Source organism: Passer domesticus, chromosome 1, assembly GCF_036417665.1.
Source record: "Passer domesticus isolate bPasDom1 chromosome 1, bPasDom1.hap1, whole genome shotgun sequence".
NCBI classification, from domain to species: domain Eukaryota; kingdom Metazoa; phylum Chordata; class Aves; order Passeriformes; family Passeridae; genus Passer; species Passer domesticus.
Genome location: NC_087474.1, coordinates 40296985 through 40321635, shown reverse-complemented (window position 1 = coordinate 40321635; position 24651 = coordinate 40296985). Strand labels below are relative to the sequence as shown.

At 39.9% G+C, this 24651-nt stretch overlaps 1 protein-coding gene and 1 long non-coding RNA gene across 6 annotated transcripts in view; both read left to right on the top strand.

The window, feature by feature from the left end:
- GADL1 (glutamate decarboxylase like 1) overlaps window positions 1–14089 on the top strand; it is a 119243-nt gene extending 105154 nt beyond the window's left edge. For all 5 annotated transcript variants that reach the window (XM_064415252.1, XM_064415261.1, XM_064415268.1 and 2 more), the window contains one exon: window positions 11361–14089. In XM_064415252.1, coding sequence (XP_064271322.1) covers window positions 11361–11534 — 174 coding nt within the window. In that variant the 3' untranslated portion in view covers window positions 11535–14089. The remainder of the gene's footprint in view (window positions 1–11360) is intronic.
- A 263-nt stretch (window positions 14090–14352) lies between these two features.
- Window positions 14353–16090, top strand: LOC135287808 (uncharacterized). The gene is made up of 3 exons (XR_010351316.1): window positions 14353–14439; window positions 15260–15422; window positions 15930–16090. It is a non-coding gene; the product is annotated as an uncharacterized LOC135287808 (long non-coding RNA).
- The last annotated feature ends 8561 nt before the right edge of the window (window positions 16091–24651 follow it).

Sequence of the window (24651 nt, the reverse complement as noted above, 5' to 3'; positions counted from 1 at the left end):
GTGGGGTGCTGGCATCTGCACTGCAAGGGGGGCACTCTACATTGCATCCTGCTGCTGAGGTTCCTCCAGGAAGAAAACCTCTCTGACCCAAATTGGATGAGTTTATGTGCATTCTGCAAGAATATTTGCAAGGCCAGTTTGCACTAAAAATACCCTGTCCTGCTCACTAGTGTACCTGAGCGATGTCTAGCTTTGGTATAGAGCTGTGATTAAGATCTCAGTCATTATTTCCTTTCTGTGTGACTCAGTTCCTTTCAGAGATTAAAGTGGAGATAATAGTATTTCTTCTTATCTAAGAAGTACATTGAAATGTGAGGATGGAAAGCACTGTAAAACTCCAAAATAGAAGGATTTTTTCACTTATACTTAGGACTATGGCTCCTTTTCCTTTTCTCTTTTTCTTTTCCCTAGCAGTAGCCGCTTACTGATTTGTGTCTCTCCTTCTTACCTGCCTAGAGCATGACAAGTAGATGGTTGTGGCTTTAAGAGCATCAGGTTTTTAAGACACATGAAAAAGTTTAAAATATGGTGTAGTTCAAATAGAACCTTTGATTCCTTTATTGTGCTGAACATGACAGAAGAACGTAAGAAAGGTCTATAGCAGCATTAAGGAGAACCTAATGAAATGTGCAACAAAATAGTCATGATACAGAAAAATATTTCTATCCCCATACATTTAATTTTATTGAATATTATATGATTTAATTATCAAAGCACAGTAATAATGACCCATGCAATAGTAATGACTATTGGCAACAAGGCCCAAGAGGACACACAGTCTAATTAACTTTAATAAGATGGATTTAATAATACATTGGATTAACATCTGTTAGAACAAAGTATAAAGATTTATTGTTCTCTGAATAAATATTGACCTCTTGCTCTCAGGTCAATAAATCTTAAGCTTGTGTCCACTTAAATTAGTATCTACTTATTACATTAGCACTCTTCTGTTTCCTATCACCAACTTCACTAGGAGGAGAGGGCAGCTGCACTTCTCTCCTTCTGTATCAAACACTTATTTCAGGAATTGAAGGTAAACATTGAATTTGCAGATAGAAGAAAAAGGATCTGGGCCCTAAACTGTCCTTTCTTCTCATAAAACTGTCCTTCCTTGCTGTTGCTTCATAAGAAATTTCAGAAATGTTCAGAAAAAATCAATTACTATTAATGCCACAGAAAAGGTGTACAGCTTGCATCATCTGCATGATTAAGCAGTCTTTGTACTTGTGTTATGTGAGTGCTGTCAAAAATATTTTTGGGGTTGAGTGGGAGGAAATTTTGCTCCTTCATACCAATCCTGCTCCTTTTGAGATACAAAGTTGTTTCTAGGATTTCGGATTTCATTTTGTGCTTCAGATATTTAAGCACAGATTCCTTTCTAGGTGTAAGAGTTTCAAGAGGAAAGAGATGGAATATATTTCTTTTTCATGCCTACAAGGGAGCAATTTATTGTTACGCTCCAAAGGGGTCAGTATGGTTAGAAATATCTACAAGTCTAAAAAAATTATAACTGAGAACCATTCCTCTAAACCAGTTAAAAATCCTTGAGACTGATATCCATTCAGCAGATATTTAGACCCTGCATTCAAATTTAATAGATAATTTAGTAGTTGATATTAATAAGGAAACATAGGTTAGTCTAACTCTATCAAAGGTGAATTTAGCTATAAAACTCCCAGTGACTTCAATAGCAGAATTCTGTAGGTGAATGTTGATTAATGTAGAGAAACTTTTCGAGACACACTGACCAATCAGAAAATTTATAAATTTTTGTAGGAACACTATTTGTATTTGTTGAGTTCTGCAGAACTTTTTCAATAATAGAAGTGGAATCTATCAGACTTTAATGGATAAGGTTTGTATAGCAGATCATAATTGCTTTCAAAACTCAAAACATTGTTCTTGCTCTCTCTCCTTCTCTGTAAGATTATGTATGCTGGTGCAGAACCTTGACAAAAACATGCAAGTACTTTACCCTGCTTTTATTTTCTTTCTGATTGTGTGTGATTTATAGGTAGATGTGGCACTAAGGGAAATTGTGTCATTTGCCATGGCAAGTAGGGAATACCTGGTCAGACTGGTGAAAAAATAAGGTCCTCAGAGCAATTTGGTGTACGGGACTAGAAAATTTCACCTGTGCCTCTGAATACTGAGCTATATCTATATCTCTAAGGGTTTAGGCCCAAGGTTAGCAGATCTTTTATCTTTTATTTCGTGTATTCCTTTGAGGTAACAAATCCTTGGAAAATGGATTCTAAATTTTGTGCCCAGTCTGCTGTTCCCCCTTCAACTGACCTTAAATTATCTAGGGATTGAATGCAGTCTAGTTCTACTTACCTCAGACTGTTATTAATCATCATTACCTATACTGTGAGTCTTTAGTTTGCAAATACTCATAGGTGCAAATCATTATTTTCCTTTCATTTTTCACCCTTTCAGACTGCAATAGAATTGCACATTTTGACACCCTAGAGATCCTGCTTTGTTCTTTCAGTTTCCTGGTTGTCCATGCATTAATCACAGAGGTTTGTAACATATGTTGGGTTTCAGTTGGGGATTAAAAAAAAAAGATAAAACAGCTCACTGGGAACGAGGAGAGGAGCAAGGCTGAGCTGGAGTGAACATTGTCTGGGGGGAAGATGTACATGGGAAAAATGTTGTGTTGACTTTGATAGGGCTCAGTGGCTTTTATTTCACAGCCATATCAGGCTTCACAAAATGGAGTCACAGGTAGAAAAGCAATTTTGATAACTAACAATTATTGGTCTTGTATTTCACTGTGTGGAGGGGAAAATGGGATCATTTGCTATATTAAATTAGGTGACTACCTAATTGTTGATTTAGACAACTACCTTGCTTTTGTGTTAGCATTTTGGGTCATGGTAGGCACCATCCCTCATGCTCCCCAAGGAATTGCATGCAGCCTCTGAGAGTCAGTATGATGACTTTAGGGAGAAAAAAAGAAGGTATGAAAGTTACCTAATTTTAGGTCTTTAGATCTAGTTAAAGAATATGCATTTCTGCTCTGTAGTTCTTACTGTAGAAGGTGCTGATATCTTATACCAGAAGCTGACTTGTGCAAATAGTAAATAAGATCTTGACAGCAAGGAATAATTCCAAGTTTCTGAAGTGACATTACTTTTTCTACACTAGAAGCATGTTGAGTTCCTGAACTTGTGTCACCACGTAATGCAAACATCTCCTGTTGTAAAGTGTTTCTCCCAGCCCCAGACATTCACATTGCACTATGATTTCTTTATTCCCTCAATGGAGTGGAAGGGAATCTCAGCCCTGTGAGTGTAAACCAAAAGGATAGGTTTTTTTGTTACTCTTGCTTTCAAGATGACATGGTACCCTTTCATCCTGGATGGAGAAGGGGAGCTTTGGCAGGGTTGAAAGACTGGAAATCCTAGTCACTAAAATGGGAACTTAATAAAATGGTGCACAAAGAGCCTTGTGTAAGCTTCAAAAGCTCTTAAAATAATTACTTTTATAAAACCAGTAGTGCTCAACTCTTTTGAACAGATCAGAACACTGGAATCATAGTGTTGTGTGCTAGCTTCTGGTGTTATCTTAATGCCTGCACTTTCTATATGGCTTGTTAATAAGATCTTGGTAAAGCAACACAGAAATGACAGAAAAATAATAAGAATTCCATGTGAATTGTCTTGAAAAACCACATGTGCTCAGGCAGAAGCAGACGTGGGACTATGCACCTGTTGCTCACCAATGTACTTTTTAGCTGCAAGCAAAAACACACACAAACTTGTTCAAGTTCTGATTCTGTTCTGAGGGCTGTTTGTCCTGGCTCCTCCTTTTAAGAGGCCAATACTTTGTCTGAAGGCTATTTTCTCTTGCCTCTTTATGTATAAATCTCTTTATAAATGACCAGCCTAAAGAAGTCATTGAAGACAATCAAAATCTGAAGCCAGCCCACCATCTCCTATTATTCAGGGACTTCTGGGATTTATAACAAGTCCTCTGGCAAAAAGCAGTGGATGGGAAGATGATGTACAATGTATGGTAGTGTGGACATAGTGTGCAGCCCTGAGTGTGAGTCGAAGGTGCACAGAGAATGTTGGTTCTGGGACAAAAATGCAGCAGCATCTGTTCTTCTTTGGTATGTTAGTTGCCCAAAGAACGTGGAAGTGGTTAGTGCTATTTTGACAAATGCACTTATTTCTGCTTTTGTTGCGTGGTGTGGCACAAGGGAACACTGGCGCAATAGTGTAAGGCAATAATTTATTAGTGGTTTAGGGATGTGGGCCCAGAACAAATTCTAGACAAAAGAAAAACATGTTTGGGTTTTGCAGAGAGCCTTGGCTACAGGAACAAAGCTGTGATTGGGTGTGCAAATATTTGGTATTTCGATTGTCCTGGTTGCTGTGACAGCTGAAAAATGGTCTGAGTTTGTTTTTAATTATCACCAGGAGGGGAAAAGCCTGTTTTAAAGCCAGCAACTGATGCTGCAGCAAAAGGCAAGAAAAGATATTTAACAGTGGGGAATACACTTCCTCGGTGTTAAAATATGATGAAAGCACTATAATTTCCAAATATTTATACTATTCAGCTAGTTTTGTGATTACAGCCAACCAAGAAAAGTGTTTTGTTCATTTGTATTGCATCCAGTGATGGATATTAAAATGTCAGCTACTGTTCTTACATGATATTGACTGGTAATTGATATCAAGCTTATCCTCTGCAGCCACGCTGGGAAATGCAGCAGGCATGTTGTGTCAGGTCTTTGTGAGACCTGCTTAACACAGAAATTATAAAATGCATGTATCATACCTTGTGAATGCTCTGCCCACTTGTATCATGGTGTAGTGGGTTGGCTAATTTCAATAGACAGAATCACAGAATCATGGAATCATTTAGGTTGGAAAAGGCCTTTTAGGTCATTGAGTCCAGCCATTAACCCAGCACTGCCAAGTCCATCACTAAACCATCTACACAGCTTTTAAATACACCCAGGGATAGTGATTCAATCACTTCCCTGGGCAGACTCCTCCAGTGCCTGACAACCCTTTCAGTAAAGAAATTTTCAAATATATCCCATCTAAGAGCCTCCTCTGGTAAAACTTGAGGCCATTTTCTCTTGTCTTACTGCTTGTTACTTGAGAGAAGAGATCAACCCTCACCAATGTATGACCACACAAAGACTTCACTGGAATGAAGAATGGTTATATAGGAAAAAAGAAGTGTGTTACCCAAAAGAGATGTAGTAATTTGTCCAAACAGCCTCTGGCAGGGTCTGGGACCAGTCCTATTTGTGGAATCTGTATCCAGTACTTCAAACCGTTGTTCTATCATTTAAGCAAGATAAGAAATTGTATTGTGAAAAACCCCTGAAACTGATAGATCATTATGTAAAAATTTAAGATTGTGTCAAAATACTTCATAAATTGGGGTTTTATTGACTTTTAATTTTTTGGTGACATTTGCTGTACAATAGTTGTTTTGTTCTTAATATGCATGAATTCAAACTGGTCATTTCTAGCAGAAAGAATAACTTGTCAGGCTTTGAACAGCCAATAGTTGCCTTTAAAGTAAAAATCATGAACTTCCAAATGAAAATTTGCCCCTTCTGGGGGAGACAAAATAGATTTTTGTGGTCAGATGAGAGGGACTGTTCTGTATAAACTTGTCTTCCATTGCAAGGAACAATTTAGACAAGGACACAAAATGTGTTTCCCATATCTGTGAAATCGTGAGAATGTGATCTTTCCATTTTGTCAAAAGGGCAGCTTTTTTGTCTTTTAGCTACGAATCTTCAGCCAGTTCCTCATGTGGTGTTCTGTACCTTGGAAAATTTAATCAAGGCTGTATTTGAGGAAGAGAAATAGTTTGAGCTGCTGATATGCTCCTGTTCTTCCGAAGCTGTCTAGCCTGCTTTTATGGATCCCTAGAAAGGTTATTGATTTACTGTGAATGTGGCTTTCTGTAGAAAAAGCTGAAAGCTGTTTGCAAACTGCCACCTGAAGCAGAGGCTTAAGCAGGAAATTTAGATAATTGCATTCTGTTTCCATTGAAGTCCATGGCATTCTGGAAATTAATATCAGGGGAAGCAGAATGGGGTCCCGTGAGTTACTGCTGGCAGCAACGGGAACAGCCCTTCAGCTTCATGTAGCAGAGATGCTCAGCCACCTGGGAACTATTCAAAAGATTTGGAAAAATGTTTCTGATAGCAGTTGCCAATATCAACACTAGTTTTTGTAGGCGTTCTGTCTTTGCAGTCCTTGCTGGGTTAGCACATTTAGACTCATCCACTCTACTCAAAACTATTCACAGGGGACGTCCAGACAGGTCTGGCCAACGTAATGGGCAGTCCCATGAGTTTTCTCATACTTTCTTCTCTTTTCTGAGGGACGACAATTCTGCAGATGTTTTATTTAAGCAGTGTCAGCACTTTTGATCCCACATACTTATGGTTGTACAAGTAATTAATTTCTTTTTTGCTTGGCCATTGAATTGAGAAACTGGAAGAAATTCTTGGTTTGAGTTGATCAGAAAGTTGTTTTCAGGCAAGCTAAATGAAGCAATTCGCATAGTTTAGATTTTCTCTGTCCTTTTCTACGGGCTTTAATAAAAATGGGTCAATTTTCAATTGAATTTAAGTTTTAATTGAAAACAGTATTTTGAAACAAATACTCAAAATATGTTTGTTTCCAAAGTTTAGAAAAAGTTTAGTCTTTTCTGGTTTCTTTATTTTTTCTGGCTGATTATATCTTAGGCTATTTTTCAAACTCACATTTTTTTTCCTCCCCCAAAGCACTATATTTTCATAAAATCATTGCTTAGCAGAATACTTTTACCCAGCATTGTTAGGAATTTTTCAACTCACTCCTTTTGCCTTAGTGTTAAAAAAAAAAATAACGTAATGTTGTTTTTAAAGCTTATAGCCTCTAGCCTACAGCTTGGAAAAACTGTTGTGATATGTAATATCAGGCATGACTAGAGAAATCCAGCTGGAGTCTGTGAGAATGAGAGCAGTAACTGGTGGCATCCAGGTAACAGATGTGTCAGGGGCAGGGAATATAATTTGTGATGGGACAGTTTGAAATTACTCAATTAGGTCTAAAATGAGGTCACTTACATTAAAGGAGGATACTAGAGAAAGAAATTTATAATCAAGGTTGACATGGTCTTCCATTATCAGCAAGCCAGTCTGCAGCTGTCCAGCCTGAGATTTCTTGCACGTTCAGCATATCTGTTAATTGCAATTGCCAGGGGCAACATTAACTTAGAAAAGTAGGGGGTTAATTAAAACCAGTAGGTGCTGATTTCTTCGCTTCAGAAAAAAAAAATAAATCCAAGATAGCATATTCTGGGGCATTCTGCCTCTCTTTGGGACAACTTATTTAGCTATCCATGCCCAGCAGCACCAGTGCAGCTGGGGCTGGGGGCTCGGTGCATTTACCTCCTGTGAACAAAGGAGCCAGGTCACTCTGTTTTGTTCTTTCGCATCCGAAGGTATCTGCCATTTTGGACCAAGTGTGCAACTTGAACTACAAACTGGTGATAGTGGGGTATGTGTTTCCGAAGTCAATGAGATTATATGCTTTGAACAAATTAAGCACTTTGTTACCTATACTGTGATTTTTCTTTTTTGTTTTGTTATTAGAATAAAATCTACAAACCAGTTCTTACAAATGTCCATAATGTTCACCAAAAGGCAGATAATGGTGAATGAATTCCAAAACATAATACTGTTCCATGACTAACAGAGTGAGAACATTACCTGTTTAACAGAGCTGCTCTGCCTCTTTCCCTTTGCACAACAAACCCATGTTCTTGGCCGAAGAAAAAGGTTTGCATAGCTTGACCAAGGGTGAGAATGGTTTTGGAGGACTTGCTATTTGGAAAAAGAAATTTTCTCAAATAGGACTTTCATCAAGTCCTCTGAATAGATTTTTATTGTCCAAATTTGGGAGCTAACTCTTGGAGACACTGGGTATGGGATTCTCCTGGTGAGAGTGTGCTCTATCCTTTTGTTGAGTCAGACTGTAATGGTGGTTGCTGAAGTTTGCTATGCTGTTATAACCTTAGCCTGATGGAGATTCTTAAAGTGTTGGAGAAATTTGGATTAAATTTCATTGATGGATCAATTAGTAGGACACAGTGGTTTAAAGGTAAAAAAAAAATGTTGCACTGTGGTGTGACTGTGCAGAATCACTTTTCTCAAGGATACTTGAGATATGGAGAAGGACATCTGTTGCTCTTCTGGTCCCTGTGGTGCACTAGATACTTCAGCTGTAGTGTCTAAGCTGATCCCAGCTACTTATCATACTGCTCTGTGTGTGTATGTGCTGGGAAGAAGCATTGACATCTTCCATGTAAATATGTATGAGGATCAGCTGTGGTCTGGACTCTTAATAGAAACAGCTTAAAGTTTAGGGCTAAAACTTTTTATTGTTGGTAGTGTGGCTGAGTGCTGGCTGAGAGTGGGAAAAGAGATTAACCTGTCACTCAAGTAGGTAGAGAAGCAGCTAAACTACTCTGCAATCTTTGTCCTGTTTTAAAAAGCTCTGCTGTCAGGAGAAAGGGAAGTATGAGCTGTTACAGCAGCTGTGTAGCTCTGCACAGCAGACTGTGATGCACCCATCAATCCTTAGGAGAAGCTCCCTGGGCTCTGGCTGCACAGTGCGCTGTGGGAAACTCTGGTGTAGAATGGCCTTGCACACACGGCACCTCCTCCCCACATTCTGAGGTGGAAGAAGAACCTGTCTGATAGCTTTTACTCTGCTGTAGTGAGTGTTTGAAACAATAATCCCCAGGGCAGATTAGCAGGGGAGACTAGCAGTGGGAAGGAAGAAGTGAAGGGAGCAAAGGAGAGAAGAGACCTTCAGGTTTAGTGTATATTACACTTAAAATTCTGAGACTGCTCCACGGATGAGCCACATAAAGAATTAGATTTACAATTTGAACAAAGTTCCGTAGGAAAATAATTGGACTCGTGAAGCAATCTCACTCTCACTAAATTGCTTTCCAAGGAGCCTATCCTGAATGGGACTGTGCAGCTCTTTCTGATATTTGAGCATCCTCATTTCTCATTGACTTCAGTGAGAATTAAACTCATTGAACTCCTCACTAGGCAATTAGTTTCTTAGAGGTCTATTTTTTCTGCTGCAAAGTGGTAGCTGCCTTTCCCTTCTGTTAGCAGTCATACCCTGTGCCACTCAAGTCCCAGCCTCAGCATGCAGGTATCATTTAATGGTTCTTTTGTGAGACATGTGCTTAAACATTTGAACATAGATTCTGTTCCTTATTGTTTTCTGTGGATAGGATCCTTGACACTTTTGTTACACTGACTGCACCACTTTAGCAAAAAGTACATGCAAAATATGTGATGGAAAGTCTTTCCAAAACCAATCCCATCAAAAGCTTAGAAATCAGGGTAGGTTTTTTTTTTGCTTTATTTGTGTAGGAAGAGTTTTTTTTGCTTTCAAAAAGGGATGAACACATTTCAAATTAAGAGGACAGATTCATAGCATGGAGGATGAATGAGATAATAAATGAGATAATGTAAATGAGGTTTTTCTACCTTTCCTTACCATGAGAGAAGACCTACAGAAATGCAGTATATTTACGTCCTCAAATTATTGAAGCTGTAAATGTTTTTGCTTTCATGGCCTCTGTTTGTACTACTGCACATTTTGGGATGATGGATTATGGAGCATCAGGTGTTGGGATGAAAAGAATCAATAGTGTGATACAAAAGATGAAATAACTGTGATGGAACATCAATAAAGGCTAAAAGCTGCCATAGGGATTTGAATCTTAAAGAAGAGCCTGAGAAAGTGTATTAAGAAGAATTCACTTCTCCCCTTGCACTTGTAGTGTCTTTATTCCATGAGCAGAAGTCACCCGGGGGCTCTGTCAAGGACAGAGGTGGAGGAATTTTTCTTTTCTGTGTATACATGGTGCCCAGCACACCACCTCTGGGGCACGATGTCACAGTGTCAAGGTAATGTCAGGACACAACTGGTGTAGTGCAGTTTGGAATATGTTTGGTCTGAAATGGAGAGGATTTTACTTTGCTTTTTAAGAAATAAATTAAATTAAATTTGTTATTAATTTGCATGCTACTCCCACAAGCAAACTAGATGAATACATTTAGAAGTAACTAGCTGCAGTTCATGTCCGTGCTGTTGGGATGTTGTTCTGAGGAAATGGCAGCTGCTCCTCTGCTGCTGTGACCCATTCTCAGGGGACTTGGCCACTAAAGAAACACAGTAAAGCTAGGCTATTAGTGTTGAGAACTTAATCTGTTTCTGTCTGAGCAAAAAAGCTACTGAAATATGTAATGTAAAAATAAAGCTATTAGATAGGTTTGGCATTTCATTTTTCTTTTGCAAATCAGGCACAAAGTTTAAGAGCTGAAATAAATTAATGCAGAAAGCAAGGTTAGGTCACACACCTATTTTCTTAGTTCAAAGTCAAATAATCACAAATAGAAGAAGAACTCACTCTTCTGAAATGCTTTGGTGTTATTACTAATATATTAAAATGCAAGCTCTTTTAAAAAATACTCCTGTCAGAATACTTAGTTCTGCCTTCCAAGGTCTAGTCCAGCAATGCATTTAAGCTTATGACCTATTTCAAGCGTGACAATGCAGAACTACTCACATGATTTAAGCTATGCACAAGATTGATTGGCCAAAGTCATGAGCCCTGCTGGGATGAGATCAAATTCTTTGCCATAGGACCTGACTGCCAGTCTCTCTCATGGGGTTTTTTCTGTAGTAAGATTTCATCCCATGCAACACAAGAGTGGTGTAGCCAAAAGCTACTCACATCGTAAATCTACGAGATGAAATCTTATGTGCCAGAATCAGGCCTTGTCCTTTAATATTGCATCACACTGAGTTTTTTGGCAACTTGAGTTTCACAGGGGTTCAAAGCAGAATGTCCTCTAGGAACAGCTGCTTTGCAGATGTGGTGGTGAAGGGTCATCAAGGGCAAGAAGTCATGCTTAACCTGCTTAGCACAAGGAGAAAAACCCTGCTTTTAACCAGCTGCAGTTGATGTTCTTCCTGAGTTCAAACCTTTGATCTAAAGGAGGAAGAGTAGGGACCTTAACCCAGCCTTTCCCAGGTCACTGATGAATGCCTCAAGCACCAGGGTTTAGATCTTGCTCCAATTCTTTCAGGAACTACAGAACACAAGGGTCTCAGTGCTTTAAACTTGCAGGTCTGGGCTTGGCTTTCCTTGGGGCAGGCTGCAGGGAAGTCAGGCAAGGAGTGCAAAACTCAGTTCAGAAAACTCTGTAAGTCACAAAATACAATTCCTGCCCAAACATGCTGTATTTCTGAGTGTGACACCAAACAATTTTTTTTTTTTGTCTCTACTTCTAGGTTGCTCCTATAATTAAGGAGAGGATGATGAAGAAGGGCAGCATGATGCTTGGGTACCAGCCTCACTGGGGCAAAGTCAATTTCTTCCGCCAGGTGGTTATCAGCCCACAAGTTAGCCGAGAGGACATGGACTTCCTGCTGGATGAAATCGAGCTTCTTGCTAAGGACTTGTAGCTGTAGCTCCACAGCATCAGGTGCTGCTCAGGTGTGATGTTTATGGAGAGAGTGGCAGCAGCATTCTGGTGCTGTTTTCTGAAAGGTAGTAAAAAGCTTGACTTATAGTTTGGAAACTGTCATTTTGCAGGTTGGTGTTGAGAACTCTGGAGGTAGAACATCCCTTCACAGAAAAGCATTTGCTGACAGGGGCTGGGGGGCAGGCTGGTGCTTCCAGCACAGTTGCTGCCATTCCAGGAAGTGTTTCCTCAAGAAGGGAGTGCTTCTGAGAATGGTGTCTATGCCCCAGGAAAGGCAGCTATTTACTGGGTGCCTGTGCACAGTGTAGCTCAAACTGGTCACTTATGCATGCAGGCAAAATTCCTCTGAAGTTGCTGTTACAAGTGGATTTGTCAGTGAGCCTTAATATGCTAGTTAATTCTCTTATCTACTCTGTCAATATTTTAGTTTGGTAATTAACATGATAAGACTGGAAATTGTGAACTCATGTGAAATTGTTTCCTCAGGGCTACCTAACTAGGTGCCTTGGCCAGGTTTTCCACTGTGAGCACAGGCAGTCAGTAAAATGAGGCTCAGTGCAGTCATTGCACCAGGAGGAAGCTCCTGCACAAAGCCCTGAGTAACCAATATTGACCCTGCTAGGAGCAGGCTGAGTCAGATGACCTTTTATGGTTTCTTGCAACCCATAGGATTTTGTGATTCTATGAAACACAGTCATTTGGTCCAGTCAGTGTTTGCCAGTGCTGCCCATCTAAAATATCACCACTTTAGGAGAGCTGAAAATATTGGAATAACATTTAGAGCTTCTTACTTCTTTGTCAACAGGACTTACCTATCATTTCTGAATTGCTGTTCACCTTCATCTATTTTTAAAGTGTAAAGATTTATTTAGAAGCTTTTAGATGCACTTTAAAATTTTAACGCAGAAAAAAGATATATTTACATGGAAGATACCTATTTTTATGCATGATTTCTTTATGTTAATAATATAGAAAAATTGCTTATTTGTCATTGTATTTTCCTACAGATTTGAGATGACACAATCTTATGTTATCAGTCTGTAATTTTACTCTGCTATTACAGTAGTGGTGATCAGAGAAGGTCTTCCTGTGATTTTAGGGTATTAACAGCTTGAACATTTTTGGTCAATCTTAAATTACAAAATTAAGTTCTGCACTTTGTGTTAATAATTAGAATATACTTTTCATCTGTTTTTTATTCTGTAAAAATAATACATTTTATAAAGATAGAAATGTATTTCTTGTGATGAAATTGTTGCAGCAAACCAGTGGAAACAGCCATGTCTTTCACCTTGTAATCAACATCTGCTCAACGTTAATGTTTTGCTGTTTGTTCCTTATTCTGTATTTGAAGTAGCACTGACCACTATGAACCTTCCTGCTATAATGTTTTCTGTCCTCCTGAAAGCTGTTTATAAACACAAAGCTTCCCTGTTTTCATTTCCTACATTGTACTAGGATCCAATATTGCATGAAATTCCTACTTCCAGTCTCCAGGATGATGGTGTGCAGAGCTTACCAAGGTCATGGTAACCAAGGGGGTCACACAGTCAGAGCAGCAGTTAAAAGCAAGGGTCACCTGCAGCCCTTGACAGGTGCCCTTAGCAGTGTCCTGGAAGTGGATATACTTGTGCTATCATTGTGACACACTAGACTTTAAGCAAAACTCATGTTGATAATAAAATAAATATCACAATGTGGCCCCTGGGTTTTGCTCTTCAATACCTACAAATCACTCCATCATTTGTTGACGGAGTGTGCTTCTGGCTATAGCAGTTATCCTGATCTTGGAAAGCCTAAATGCAGGGCCCATAAGGCTTTTTTTTGCCTCCCAGTCACTCTGGGTGGAGTGCAGAGTGCACAAGGAATGCTGCATAAAGGAGACAACTTTGCTCTTTCATCTTGAGTTAGACAGGACCATTACCCCTTCTCCTTCTCTTTCTTTGACCTTGAAGGCAAAGACAGAATACAGTGTCAGGATGTTTTTTTATGGTCCAGATTCTTGGTGAGTACCTGATTTTTTGATTCATGGAGAAGTTATAGCACCTTTCATCAGCTAAGAATTTGGTCTGTGGTGTTTTGTTACACCACCACTATCAAAAAAGTGTTACTGTCTTGTTTCTCTTCTTGTTCTCCAGACACTGTGACATTTGTGGCACATGTCAGGCAGAAGTAACACAGTTCCTTTCTGTAGCAGTAGTGGCTATAGTATTTTTAAATGAGTTTAAATTTTAAACTGGAACTTTTTTATAGTTGAAGAAAATAAGTTTCTGATCAACATGTGCACTGATTTCTTTGAAGCTTTAGTTAACCTTCCAGTGTGATGTGAGTACTTTATCCAATCTCCATATATTTTCCATTGTTTCTGACCTCTTACCATGTCCCAGGTGCACAATATGATGGTTTCATTTCAGGACTAATGTAATTTTCTCATAATTGCTTATGTTGGAGTAGTATGTACAAAATGTCTATTTTGTAGCTGGTGATTTTAATAAAAAGTGAAGTAAATGACACCCTTATAAATACAGGCTGTCTTTGTCATTTGTCAATCTAAAACTGCATATACAAACACAGAAGGTACCTCTAAGCACTCCAGATAAATAGCACTTCAGCTTTAAAATGTGAAACCTAGTTTAAGCCTGCTTCAGGATGTGGTTTATCTGTGTGCTGTGCCCACATCATCTTTAATAAACGTTTTGGGTGAAAACATGTCACAATTTATCTTACTCCTGCTTTCAAATGCAGAAGCTAAATTGTCTGTGCAAAGACATTTAATTTTTATTATTTTTTGCTATTCTAGCTAGCTGGGATTGGCCCACGAGCTCCCTCTTATACTGGCAAGCTCCATCACTCAGGATGCTAAACAAAGTTCTGGAAGTAGTGAGGTGCATGCATAAATCAGTATAGAAGCTGATCCATTTGTTGCCTGTAATTTCTTGTTTCTACCTCTAATAATTTTGTCAATCGAAAAGGAAGTAAATATTTGGAAGGGAAACAGAGGTAGATTTTACTCTTGGTTGTCTGGCTGCATCTTGTGAAAACTTTGGGCATTTTGTTATGGGTCCACATGCAAAATCATCCACATAAATTATTGTGCCTAGGGTCAGCAGTCCCTGTCTCAGGATTTCTATTATGATTTTCTGTGATAAATGAGTGCTAATCATCACAGTCTGGTTGCATATGATTTTAGTTCTTCTAAATCCCACTGATTTAACTGGAAGCCCTTGCTGGATTGGACCCTAAGTCTTACCACTGGGATCTCTCATTTCAACAGCAGTATGGCATTCTGAGCACCTCAGTTTATCTGCTCTATGTTCATGCCTAGAAATTCAGATTTATCTTTATTTTTGTGAGACTGAATTGAAGCGTACTTTCATTTGTATCCTTCAGTGATGCATTAAGATGCTTTTCAAATATCATTTGACCTGTCCTTAAAGAACAAGAAATATTCTTTAAGAAAAGCCTAATAGAACTGGTAGAGCTGCATTCCCAGAATGCCAAGTAAGGGTTTGTAAAAACTTGTTATGTGCATGTGGCTTCCTCATACAGATAGGCCACAGCACTGATTCATGCTCAAGTGGTTTTTATTTTAAATCTCCAAGTGTTGTGATAGGGCTTACAAAACTGATATGAAATGTTGGAGGCAGAGGAGAACAATTCAGAATTACTAAATGTTGAGTTTGATCTCTTCTGTTAATCACACAGGAGTTCTGTGACAAGCCAAAAGTGAGCTAAAAGTGACATTTGAGTCCCACATTTTCTACAGTGCCACATCTGCCAAGCCTCTCTTCCCCATTGGCTACTTTCAGGGCTTTTCAGTGGCTGAGTAACGTGTGGGAAATCAATTGCTGGAAATCAGATGTTACAGGTACAGCCCACTCATTCCTGTCCTCCTTTCTGTGGTGTAACTGGTAAATGCTAGTAATTATTTGAGCTTATGAGCACTGCATCTAGTGCAGTAACTGCTAAATGTTGCTACTGTTAAATCCTGAAATAATACAATTGCACAGGTTAATTTTGTCTTAATTGCTCATGCTAATTGCTGGTTAGATGCAATCAAAGCCGCACTGCCTGGCAAATGCACTGTGTACACCACAAGAAACTCTGGTGGAGGGGTTTTCTTTCTTTAAATTGAATCTACTCTCCCACAATTACATGTTTTTTCTTCAGATATACAATTAGATGTTATTACTGTAATTCTATAACTGCACAATAATCAACAAAAAAATTACTTTGAGTAATAAAACAAAACAAGGAAATTAGTTCTGCAAGAGGAATAAAAAAGAGAATGTCAAAGGTTTCAAGGCAAGCCCACAGAATGGCTGTGTGAATGATTGACCTCTGCTAAGTGAATTGCTGTGTGCCTGTGCTGCAGGAGCAGAGCAGGGAACCTGTTCCACTCATGGAGTCATCAAAGAACTTGTACCTGCCCTGGCACTGCAGCAATCTGCCCCAGCATGCCATGGCCCATCCAACATCCTAAAGAAGCCCTTCCAGAAGTCTGGACGCTGTCGTACATTGATGATTTTTGTATGTATCAAGGTAAAGTTCATTTTAAAGTGGTCTTAGTAAGAAAAGTGACACTGAAGGGGTTATCTTTAAAAAGTCCAAAAGAGAGGACCACTTTCAGCGTTGGTACCTCATGTGTAACTAAAGAACAATAGATCACATTTCTAAAATTCATGAAAGAAAACTTGTAAAATCTTTAATTTTGTCGAGGACAAAGGCAAAGAATAGAAAGATCTGGACTCAATAATTCTGTCAAACACAGATGCTCTGATTTCATTCAGTAATTTATTTCTTATAACTTGTACAAAGCTATTTAAAAATTGAAAGTATGATGAAAGCACTTGCCATGAAACAGCACAGACCCATGGAAAGTAACATTTTTCTTTAGGACTTTGCAACACCGTTCTTCTAAGAAAACTCTCAGCTAGCTTGTCATTCTGGGAAGTGACTCCTTAAATCTGTCAGGCACTGACACTGGCAGCTTTATCTATCCCTTCTTTTCATGCCAGTTGATATGGATTTTTATTCTTTCTCTGGTTCTGTATCCTCTCTCATGCCTGTAAAGTTATTTTTCAGAGGGTTTTTTCAGTATTTGGAGCTATAGGAAAAATGTCAGAGTAGCATAAGGGCTAAGATTGAAAGTTGAAGCAAATGTAGTGCTCAGGTTATCCTGGTGGGATGCTTTGCCTTCCTTTTTCCAGTAATGGATTTGTCTAGATGCTCAGATGATGAGCAGCCACAGCTTCTGCTGGAACTATGGTATCACCAAAATCAAGACTTCACATGGGAGACTAGTTTGGCCTTGAGACACTGAGTAAGACAAAGAGTGACAGAGAGAAATGTTACTTGTCCTCTTTTACAGATGAATGATACACAAGGAACTTAAAACTTCTATTTTTGCAAAAACTTGTACCGTAGCTTTAGAAAAATTGTGGAAGAAGTCACTAACAGGAGACAGCAGTGAGTGAAAAATGGGGCATACTCTGATATGGGCTTGGGAGAGGGAGTGCTGCTAGACTAGCCAGAGAGCTATTTTTAGTTGATTTTCTAGACTAGACTCTTCAAGTATTTACTTTTTTATCATTTGGGACAATCTACATAAGATGGGAAGCAGGACTGAAAATGTAAAGTGAGTAGGACTACTAGTGAAAGATGAGTAATGGGGACAGAATGATACTTTGGTATTGATTCTGAGCCAATCTAACTTCATACTGTCATCACTAACCTTTCCAGAAAGATCAGACATATGTTCACAAAATTTGCTGATGAAATTTTCTTGGAAATTTTAGAGTTCGATGTACACGGAGAACTAGGTGACTTCTAAGTATGTGTGGCAGAGGAGACAGTAAAAAAAAGTGCAGAATCTTTGGGGACTTGCAAAAGCAGCAAGCATTTTTTTTTGTTTAAGGTAGGACAAATAAACACCTGCAAACCAGAAAATTATGAAGATAACTATAATGATGGAATAAAAAGCCATGTATGAGTTAAGCCTAAATGACATGTAAATAAAGTAACTCAGCCAAGAAATTCAGTGGCTATCAAAGCAGACCTAGCATGTCATCTGGAGAACAGCAGCAAGGAAACTCGAGCTGGGCAGCAGGCTCAGTGGCTGGTCCAGCTCTTTTTGTACATCAAGCTGTGAGCAGTGAATAGTGAAAATATTGATTGGCGCTACAGAGCTAAAGCATGGCTCTGCAGAGTCATGTGCTCCATTTACTGGTGTATCCTCTGGTAACCCACTTGTACCACACCCGGGGGGTCTTTTCCAAAGAGCACTCCTGGGCCTCCCACATGCAGATGAGGAGGGAGTGGAAGTGAAATATCTTGGGATTTTTTTGGCAAAAATGATTTGTCAGAAAATGCTGCTTTGATTTTGGCAGTCTCCTTTAAAAACGTTGTATTTTGATGGACTTTGGGGGAAAATATGCAGACCTGTGATTGCTTGTTTTTATCCTGCCTAAGTAGTGACCAGAATGCTTGTAACCCATTATGACACTGGTGCATTTGAGGCAACCAAAATGAACAATGAAAAATTCACTTCCCTGATTCTGAGCTCCCCAGCCAAGCAGTAATTCCTTACCCTTGCTTTTTACCAAGGTAAAAAAAAAAGGAATTCAGGAGTTTACAAACCACTTTGATGTTTTATGGCTTCAGAATGCTCAGTTTCCAGGCTTGATTTTATAATAGAATCAGAGAATAAGCTGAGTTGGAAGGGTCATCAGGATCATCAAGTCCACCTCCTAGACCTTCACAGGACACCCCAAATGTCACACCAGGTACCTGAGAGCATTGTCCAAACACTTCTTGCACTCTGTCAGGCTTGGTGCTGTGACCACTTCCCTGAGGAGCCTGTTCCAGTGCTAAACCAACTTCTGGGGGAAAAACCTTTTCCTGATATCCGACCTAAACCTCTCCTGAGCCAGCTTCATGCCATTTCCTTGAGTTCTATCACAGGTCATGACAGTGAAGAGATCTGTAGCTGCCCCTCCTCTTTTCTCTTGAGGATGTTGAAGATCACAATGAGGTCTCTGCTCAGTCTCCTCTTCTCTAGTCTGAACAGACCAAGTGACCTCAGCCACTCCTCACCAGACTTCCGCTAAAGACTCTTCACTGTCCTTGTGGCTCTCCTTTGGACACTCTCTAAAAGATTAATGTCTTCTCTACATTGTGGTGACCAAATCTGCTCCCACAACTGCAGATGAGTCTGCACCAGTACAGAGAAGTGCAGGACCTTTATTCTGAAGCAATCCAAATGTCAGGGGTTTTTTTAATTTTCCTTTCCGTGAGAAATATCAATGTTCTATAGGGAGTTGCAAAAGAGGATGTCCTGCCCCCATGCTCCAGAACATTTTGCAATTTCCCACAGAACAAAATTTCCAGCTTCTTGGCCACTCTGAACTCAGACATTTGGAGGCATTGATTGAACACAGCCCTGGAACATCTGCATCAGGAAAAGATCTCAAGATCTCATTGAGAAAATATGACCTCCATCCTGAAACAAGATCAGTGATATCAGAGAACTAGTGTCCAACCTTTTCCTAGTCTATAATTCATAACCAAAAATTCTGGAAAATCTGCATTCTTCCCATGAGGTTTTTGTAATGGATGCTTCAGATTTTTTCTTACATCCTTGATAACCACCATGATTAGGGCCAACAAGTATTTTCCCCCTTTGTGTTTTCTACATCATCAAAGATTCTAATCTTATTAATCCTTAATTGTCTTCTTGTCTGGTCCTGCATTTTAGTAATTGCTCTTATGTTTCCTCAGAGGCCATGTTTTAAAATCTTCTGATTATTATGTCCAAAACAAGACAGAGGAGTCCCCTGGAACCTTACCATGATTTAAAAGAGTTGCAGGATCACTCTGTACATCTCTCAGCAACCACTGTTGTTTAGCCATCACAGTGGCTAAACAGTTCACAGTTCACCTTCTTTCGTAACAGCAAGACATGATTGATTCTTGCCAGGTTTGTGATCCTCCCTGGGAATTAGAGCTTCTTTGGTGAACTGCTCTAAGTGGCTTTTCCCCTTTAGATATCTGTACATTTAATTAGTCTTTAGTAAGTGTTTCCACTAAAGAGAATGATGTCTTTTCAAAATATTTATTTAATCTGCCAAGAACAATTCAAATTGTCAGTCTGTCTGTCCTGCAGAACAATTGCAGCCTCCCCAGCATGATGCAGTTTGCATATTTAATAAGCTGATATTTTTGTCCATCACCTAGGCTATTATTTAAAACAATGGATAAGAATTAGAGTCACTGTGGAACCATATTCAAATGCTGCCTAAATCCATGCTGTCTCCTATTCTTCTCTCATTGGTTTCCAGTTGTCTATAAATTGATCCTTCCCACCCCTTGTAATTATCTGAGATACAAGGGACTGAATGGGTTCCCCAGCTCCTCTTGCACCCTTTCAAATGACAAGTAGCAGCTCTGCCCCTTGGACAACATGGGAGTAAGACGTGCAGCTGCACATCTGGGGGCATGGTGCAGCTTGGAGAATTTGTTCCTGAAGTGGTTGAACCCCAGGCTGGGTGTGGATGGAGCTGGGGCTGGCAGGTGCAGGAAGGGCTTTGAGGCCGTGTGCCTGGCTGCTGACTCCATGGGAAAGCAAGGTCGTGGGAGGGGGAAGATGAGGGAACATTGGAATCCTGCCTTGATACAGAGTCATGATGTGGTTGGGACATGCATCTGGATTTGGAGACAGACATATACTCTCATTTTATGCATGAATGTCAGAGTAGTCAAAGAGAAGCGTGGCTGGGTATGAGATTGTGAGAATGCATCTCACCCAGATCAGTCAGGCTGAAACAATAAGACACACTATGCATTCTTCACCTTCTTGTTATGCTGTGCTATTTCGAAAATTAATAATTTGTTGTCTGATTGTAGCTAGAGGGAAGACTAATATAGCCAAACAAGTACAAAACAGTTTGACCTTTCCAGATACTTTTCTCTTTTTCAGTTCTTCCTGGTGGTTTTTATTTTCTGTGTGTTTTTTGATTTTTTTAAAATGTTTTTCTTCATAAAGCATACCCTCAGCATTTAGTTATTTAGGTTTCTTTAGAACTGGAGGACAAAAATGTTGCTCTGGACCTGGAGTGTTGAACCTGATGAGACAATACGGTAGGAGATATGGCATTAAAAAAGAAAAGCCATTCCCCTTCCCAATTAAGAGCTCTTTCCCCATAATTACTGTCTTAATGAAAGCACAACATGCAGCTCACAATACCTATGATTTCATTTTAATTACCACTGGAAGACAATTAAAGCAGTCATTTAAAAATGCAATTCTGCACACCATGGATGGAACTCATGCTGGAGCAGTTTGTGAAGAACTGCAGCCCATGGGAAGGACTCAGGTTGGAGTAGGGGAAGGACTCCTCTCCCTGAGCAGTGGCAGGAACACCCTGTGGTGAACTGACTGTAACCCCCATTCCCTGTCTCTGTGCCACTGTGTAAATCCTGAGGTAAATCCTGTGAAGGAGGGAGGAGTAGGCAGAAGGTGTCTTAAGATTTGGTTTACTTCTCATTATGCTGCTCTGATTTTTATTAGTAATAAATTAATTTCCCCAATTCAAGTCTCTTTTGCCTGTAATGATAATTGATGAATGGTCTCTCCTTGTCCTTATCTCAACTCATGAACCTTTCACTGCATTTTCTCTCCCCTGTCCGGCTGGCAAGGGGAGTGATAGAGCAGCTCTGGTGGGTGCCTGGCATCCAGCCAGAATCAACCAGGACAGTTTAATAGGGAAAGTGAAAGCTGCACACACAAGCAAAGCAAAACAAGGAATTAATTCACTGCTTCCCATGGGCAGGCAGCTGTTCAGCCATCCCCAGGAGAGCAGGGCCCCATCACATGGAAGTGACTTAAAAGGACAAACACCATCACTCCAAATGTCCCCTGCTTCCCCCTTCTTCCCCTATGTTATAAACTGAGCATGATGTCCTAAGCTCCAGAATATCCCTTTGGTCAGCCTGGGTCACCTGTCCCAGCTGCGTCTCCTCCCAGCCTCCCATGCACTCCCAAATTCCCAGCCCGTGTGGCAGTACGGAGAGCAGGAAAGGCCTTGGCTCTGTGCGAGCCCTGCTCGGCAACAACAAACACGTTCCGTACTGTCAGCCCTGTGTTCAGCACAAATCCAAAACACAGCTCTGTACAAACCACTGGGAAGAAAATTACCCCAGCCATACCCAGCACATATCCTCAAGTTAATAATTTTATGATTGATAAGATATGTAGCTCAAGCAGGAAGTGTGTTGCTAGATGGTAAAGACAAGGTATTCACTTCATAGCATTCATACATTCCTATTGCTAATGTGTTGGCTGTGCACATGGAAAAGGAGATGAAAAATATGAACATCAGCATTGACCTTTCTGACCCTGTATCCAAACTTTATTTCATGCATTTGTTCATGAAAAAAAAAAATCCATCTCTTCTAGAAGCTAATATGTTTGATTTTGAACATCAGGACAAGTAGTGCAAAAATAGAGCTCCAGCCTAGCCATCCCATGTGGCAATCAGGCCTCAGCAAGCATTGTCAAAATGCACATTGGAAAATTGAAAGTCAAAAGTTTTTTTGTAAAAATCCATTGTATTTCTTGTTCGTATTTTTGAGCTAAATACTTTGTACTATTAGCACTAATGTGAAGGCCTCCAAAGGACAGAACAGCCAGTCTTTAAGCTATTCTGTGAGCACCCTCCACGTGTTGGTGGGCAAAGCATGGTGTCAGTCCTGAAAACCTGCCTGCATGCAAAGACAAATTGCTGAAGTCAAATCTCTACTGACCTGAGCAGTGTTGGTGAACCAAAGGGATGATCTCAAACCACCCCCATGAAAGCACAGGGAGCAGGCTTCTCCTCTCCAAGCTTCAGCTGTGGGACCCTTTGCTGCCCATGCTGAGGCTGCCCCTGGCTCCCTGCACATCCCTGCTCCAACCTGGCCACAGGAGCCACATTTGGGCGAAGCTGATGTTGTGGTGAGGATGATGACACTGCTGCATCGCCTGCTTGCTCTCCGGACATTTTGAGAATCTTTCACATTGAAAAGAAAACCTTATTCTGCCAAAATGTTTTCATCTAGACCTAATAAAAGCAAATTAGACTCTTCTCCAGATCAGGAATTAATTTTGTCTGGTTGTGTGTCATGGCTAGAGTAAACAGTTTATACTTGTGCAAAGGCTGTGTTTAAGTATGGCTGGATCCTGTTTGGTTTACTGTGATTAACCTAAACAATTGAGAAATGTTGAAACAAGTTAATTTAAATTCTTTCTTCCATTTCCTACAGCTTTCATAAGGTGAGGTTCTTAAAGCAACTATTCCAGAAATTATTTCAAGGCAAGAAAATGAATGTTAACATTCTTACATTAAAATGAAATTATGGTGGCTATTACCCCCCCCCATCCTTCTTATTTAATAAGGCTTACATGTCCTTTCCAGATGTACACCAGCTGAACAACCTGCTGCTTAATGGGAGATGTTCTTATGCTCAAAACACAGGAGCATTCCACTATGGCATTCTAAGCATTACAAGAAATACTTGGAATCATAGAATCACAGAATAAGCTGAGTTGGAAGGGACCCATCAGGATCATGAAGTCCAGCTCCTGGCCCTGCACAGAACAGCCCCAAGAGTCACACCCTGTGCCTCAGGGCATTGTCCAAACACTTCTTGAACTCGGTCAGGCTTGATGCTGTGCCCACTTCCCTGGGGAGCCTGTTCCAGTGACCAATCACACTCTGGATGAAGAACTTCTTCCTGTTATCCAATCCCCTGCAGGTTGCTTTTGCAGACTCTTCCTCAGTGTAGGGGCTGAAGTGTCAGTGATTTCACAGAAACACTGCTCCTGCTGCTCACATGGAGATTAGATGAGCAAAAGGGGTGGTAGCCAAAGTACATCAGTGAGTCTGTGTAGAATTGTACGGGACTTACCAATGAGAAAAATAAAAGTCTTGGTATGAGATTTATGTCCTGTCTAAATTTTTTTAGCTAATTAAAGATATAGCCTGTTTTCTTCTGCCTCCAGAAGCACCAGATGGCTTATGGAAGCAAGTATTTTTGTTGAAGAGAATCAGTAGCTTGACTTTAATTTGATGAAAGGAGGAAACCTCATCTTTCCAGAAATGTCTGGATTCAAGTATCAGCAGTTATTATTTTTAACTTGCTTAGTGCCTGTCTTATTGACGGTCTGCTCCTGAATGTGCTGTCTGCTAACCCATGTGCTGCAAATTGTAATTCTCCTTGGTGGCAGCAGTTTTGAGCAGATGGGCTTTGTGTTTTCTTTCACTGGATCCTTTCCCTGACAGCCTTTATTTCAGTTTTGTTGGATCAAAGATGAAACACTGGTTTTTGTCATTCTAGGCATGCAAAAAGCTTTGCTCTTTCAAAAAACAGTACTTTACTTGAAATGATTCTCAAAAAGTCACGTGAGAATGCTCTGAGAGACCCCAGAATAGGCCTTGTATTTCCATCTCAATCACTGAAGCAACAACCCTTGGCACTTCTGGTTCTGGGGAAGTATTTCTTATATGTTGCCAAACAATGTATTCCCAATTTAATATGGATATCTTTCAAATCCTTTTTTACTGAGTAGTCATAGCAAAGACAGCTTTGATCAGTGAGTGCAGAGCACTCACATACATGTATAAGGAAGTCAGATAAAGCCCAGCCTTAAGAGCTGAACATTTGCAGCCACAGATAGACAGATGTTTATCTGAGGAGAAGTTTATACTGGCTTCAGTTTGAGAACTAGAAAGACAGCTTTCACCTTCAAGCAACAGCAGGAATTAGATGCAATCAATAGATTCTGTAAAAAAATTTCTAACCTTAAATAGTCTCCTGAAAGGTTGAATCATGAAGATCCTGGCATATTTTTAACGGAAGGGGATCTATTTTTGGAGCTCTTTGTGTGGCACAGGCTTTATTGAGATGGGGGAGGGGAAACTCCATTTCTGTAGCTCAGCATACAGCTCTGATAACAGGTCCTGCATCTCAAGCTTGTTCAGTTCATCCAAAATAAAGCACTTGCCTATGCCCCACACACTGCCAGCTGGTGGCTGAAGCACTCTGTAAAAACTGGGACA